We start from the raw sequence: 4,470 nt of genomic DNA on the forward strand, positions 1-4,470 counted from the left end.
CCCCCCCCCGCCATTAATCTGCCTGGAACAGCGGGGGCTTTCTGGAGGGCGCGAGGGCGGGGAAGAGAAACGAACCGTTTCCGGGACACAGACGGAGAGGAGCAAGCGCTTCCGGAGCACGGCCGATGAGGGTCATTAAAGGTCAACAGGTTCGCAGGTGGCGGCCAGCCCGCAGGTCGCGCTGAAGGGCTCATAAGGGTTAAGACGCATCTCTAGGTGGTTCAGGTAGCATAACTCGACAGGGAAAAGTTTTGTCCTTGCCGGCACCAGAGGACACCCGGCCGAGCGGTAACGTGGGCGCCGCCCTGTTGAGCGCCGCGATGTAAATAGAGCCGGCGGGCCTCCGCGTCGGCGTGATGACGTCACAGACGTGAGCGGGAGGTGGGGGAGGTACCGCCCACTCTAACGCCAGACCTTCATGGGCGGGCGCGCGGCGAGCGGAACTCGGCTCTGATAGGTGGAGCCGCATTGAGTGACATCCCGCTTCCCCCTTCTGGTTAAGGATTAGCGGCCGGGGCCATCAACACGGAAGTGCCTCAGGCTTGCATTGGTAGGACCGAGCGCCGGGGCCGAGCGAGGCTCCGGAGGGTCAGGGTGGGCTGCCCCGGGGGTGGAGAAACGAGGCAGTAGCCCCACCTACCCCGGGCAGCTGGAGATCTCCCGGCCTGCGCCTGATGGGCCTGACCACCTAGAAAAAGACCACCCAAGTCCCTCCTCCACCCCCACGCCTGCACCAGTAGACTCAAAACCTGGGCTGGTCCCTGCAGCGCTGGCCCGGATTCTCTGTGCAGCCTGCACAGGCTGAGCCTCCCCCCCTGCACGGGGCCCAGCTTGGGGTATCAGCAGCAAACCGTCCCTCGATTCCTGGTCCAGCCTGTGTGCCTCGCCCCAGTGCCCCAGAATCAGGATTTGGGCCCCCCCCCCTAGGAAGCCAGGGTGGACAGGCGTGTGGGGACAGGGTTTCATTCACATGGGCATATTGTGTCCACTGGGGCTTTGCAGCAGCACATACAGAATATTTATATTTAGGTGTGTTGCAAGTATATCGTGGTGGAAATTCATTGTATGAAGCCTTCTGGACCTTTTGTCAGCCATGACCTCAATTTGTCTGGAGCTACTTGGGCATGAACGGTGTTGCGTTGTTGGATAATAGCTTATTGCATTATTAACTAATCAGGGGTATCAGAATTTTTAAAAGATAAGGATACCTATGATGGAAATGGAGGTGCACCGGGACCTATCTTTGAAATTTACTGATGCACTTCCAAAGAGCAAATAAATCTGTTGCTCGCTTGGAATTTGATGCAGTCTCTAGTAATTTCCCCATTTTGCAAGAGCAAGCCTCCCCCCAGCAGAAAGTCTCAAAAGTTCAAAAAAAAAAAAAGCTCAGAGGACTTGCCAGTTGGAATTTATACATCTGTTTCTTGCAAGTAATTAAAAAGAACAAGTATGGAAAGTTGGGCGTTTTGTTGTTGTTTTAATAATTAATCAGAGTATTGAATCCGTGTTAAAAAAAAAAAGAAAGAAAGAAAGAAAATGGTTCCCTGAAAAACTGCTGGGATTGATTAGAATTCATCGAAACAACTGCACTTAGAAAATCATACGTTAAAAGAAAACCATGCACGAAAACAGGTGCAAAATTACAGAGTGTGTGGAATAAACTATACTAATGTGTAACTTTTTTATTATTTTTTATTTATTTATTTTTTTTTTTTCTTTGACGATTCTGCAGGTAGAATGAAGCCCATCAACTTGTCGTTTGCAGCCTGTGGGTTTCTGGGCATTTACCACTTGGGGGCAGCATCTGCATTTTGCAGACATGGCAAGAGGCTGCTGAAGGATGTCAAGGCCTTTGCCGGGGCTTCTGCAGGATCCTTGGTTGCTTCTGTCTTGCTAACAGCGCCAGAAAAAATAGAGGTAATTAAGCAGTAACGAGGCTGTGTTCCTCATTAAGAAATTAAAAGGGAATGGCGACAATGAGTGCCGACTCTTTACAGAGAAATCATGCTTTGCCTGGGAAACAAAAGGTTTAGACTTTTCTTTTAAGATCGACTCTTCAGGGATCTGTGCCCTGGGTTTGGAAAAGAAGATTATTTGGGGTGACAGTAAGACAAGGATATAAAAATGCTCTCGAGTTTTTATTTAGCCTTAAGATTCCAGCACTGTGTCTTGCAGCAAAGGATTTTTTCTTCTTTCTATGAGCATGACGAGAGCACAGAGCCTATTTTCAAAGCCTTGAACATGTGGCCTGTACCTCTGCTCACTGCTATTTTCTAACAGGCGCATTAAATGAAACTGGGCATACAATTTCAATTAAGTGGAATGATATGGGAATTTAATTTGTTTTTAATTCTCACAGTAAGTAGAAGCTCTGAATTCCAAGCACTTAAACCAGAAGTAATAAAAAAATAGCCGTCATTAGGTATTTTCTTTAATGCAATCTATGTTTTTAAAATCGGTTTTCTGCTATCTGGACTGTGATCAAACATTCACCGACCGCGAGCTGGTTTCTATGGGTGGAGAAAATATTTGCTAATTACTTACACAGGCGAATGGCTTTGAACCATCAGAAGACAAGGATTTAACCCATTCGTGCCCGAGAATGAGTCTCAAGGCTGCGGGGATTTTAAACATCAAAATCTCAGTCTCAGATTTCAGGGAAGTTTTTCAGAAATCCAGCCACCTCATCTTTAGATGGTTTGGCGTTCAGAAAACTAGAAAAGTGACTAAAAGCCATAGTGATTACACAGGACGAAAACCCTGAGGTCTGAATCCCCCACCCCCGAGCTTGCAAAATCCTGTGCTTTGAATTGCAAGCTCTGGCTCCTCCCAGAACCTGCTTTCTTTTTCGCTGCAGCAAGCCGTGGCCTGCAGAGGCGGGGGAGGGGACTTTCCCTTCCTCTTTCATTCAGTCTTTTCTTTAAGTGGAACAAATCTCTGAGCTCTGGAGTTGAGTCGATTTGATTTCTAGTCCTCAGCAAATTTAGGAATGTATTAACTGTGATGAACTCTTTACGTGATTTGGAAACGCTACAATAAGATAGGCATTTATGCAGCTGGAATTCTGTGATGTTAAGACGATGCCTGATTTGCTTGGATTGTTTTCAAATCAGATTACGTGCTTTTATGTATTTATTCTTTTTTTTCCAAGTTGGAAAATGGGTTACGTTGGCTAATCATGTTGCTGTGACTTAAGGCTAGGTCTTTTGGGTGTTCACATTGGAAGGTGAAAATTATTCTCTTTATCGACCTTAGGACATTCTCATTTCCTCGTTGGTCCTTTTGAAAACTAATGTTTCTGCCAAAGTAGTTTTTTGTTTTTTTTTTTTTTTTTGCACAACCGGGAATTGAACCCAGGTCCTCATACACACTAGGCAAATGCTCTACCACTGACCCACAACCCCAGGGCTGTGCCACAATAACCTTTTGATGGAAAGGCTATTTCTTTTCTCTTTAGCAATTGGAAATAACTGGTCGATAAAATTGCTTTGAGGTTTTTTTTTTTTTGTTTTGTTTTGGAAAACTCTTCAATCTACTCAAATTACAGGTCAGCTCGGTTCTGCTTGATGCTGTAAATTCTTGGAGCTTTTCACTCTTGTGACAAATATGCAATTAATCTTGTTGTGAGCTTATGCAGGTCTAATTAAGAGGAGCACCCTCCATGTCTAATTAAGAGAAGCCGATGCTCCACGTCTTTGAGGTGGTGGGCAAATTGAGGCATGGATATGTGAGAAAGAGCCTGGAGCTGCAAAGCCTTCCCCAGCAAACCGCCCCTCAATTCCTGGTCCAGCCTCAGGACTGGCAAGGAAGGCATAGCATTGGTCACCGTGGGGCACTCAAAGGTGAAGAAGTCCACTCCTTATTATTGTGCCCCCTGTCCAGCTCCCATTCACATTGAAAGTCCTAGCCCAGATGTCACAGTGGAGGGAAGCCTCTCCCACCCTGAGGCTGGGGGCTGATACCCACTGTATTGGCTTCCCGTTGATGCTGTAACCAGGGGCCACCAACCGGATGCCCTCAGACAGCAGGAGTTATTATTACCTTATAGTTCTGCATCTCGCTCTCTCCTTGCCCTTTCACGTTTCCCATGGCTGCCCAGGTTCCTTGACCCCGGGACCCCTTCTCCCATCTTCTAAGCCATGAGCGTGGCCTCTTCAATCCTTTTCATCTGGGACCCTCCTGCCTCCCCTTTTCTCTTACTTCAAGTTGCTACTACAAAATGCCTGAAAAAGCCAACTTACAAAGACAAAAATGTTTGTTTGGGCTCATCATGTCCCAGAACAAATGGAACCAACCATTGTTTTGATGCTCTGATGTCAGTTGGCAATGGCCGGAGCACTGGGTGGAACACATCGCTCACGTTATGGCCAGGAAGCAAAAGAGAGGAAAGAGGAAGGACTGAGGCCCCCGTGATCCCTTTCAGGGCACACCCCAGTGACCTAAGGACCTCCCTCGAGCCCCCCCCCCCCC

At 47.4% G+C, this 4,470-nt stretch overlaps 1 protein-coding gene and 1 long non-coding RNA gene across 9 annotated transcripts in view; one reads left to right on the forward strand and one right to left on the reverse strand.

The window, feature by feature from the left end:
- The window catches only part of LOC107158742, a 338,106-nt gene extending 337,764 nt beyond the window's left edge, over window positions 1-342 (reverse strand). For all 4 annotated transcript variants that reach the window (XR_007345084.1, XR_007345083.1, XR_001505646.2 and 1 more), the window contains exon 1: window positions 76-342. This is a non-coding gene — a long non-coding RNA (uncharacterized LOC107158742). The remainder of the gene's footprint in view (window positions 1-75) is intronic.
- The window catches only part of Pnpla4 (patatin like phospholipase domain containing 4), a 26,508-nt gene continuing 22,060 nt past the window's right edge, over window positions 23-4,470 (forward strand). Inside the window, exons 1-2 of one of the 5 annotated variants that reach the window (XM_048797417.1) lie at window positions 23-141; window positions 1,733-1,917. In XM_048797417.1, coding sequence (XP_048653374.1) covers window positions 126-141; window positions 1,733-1,917 — 201 coding nt within the window. In that variant the 5' untranslated portion in view covers window positions 23-125. The remainder of the gene's footprint in view (window positions 142-1,732; window positions 1,918-4,470) is intronic. The other 4 variants (XM_048797420.1, XM_048797419.1, XM_048797418.1 and 1 more) reach the window with 4 other exon arrangements.

The sequence above is a fragment of the Marmota marmota genome, unplaced genomic scaffold, assembly GCF_001458135.2.
Source record: "Marmota marmota marmota unplaced genomic scaffold, marMar, whole genome shotgun sequence".
In the NCBI taxonomy this organism is placed as follows: domain Eukaryota; kingdom Metazoa; phylum Chordata; class Mammalia; order Rodentia; family Sciuridae; genus Marmota; species Marmota marmota.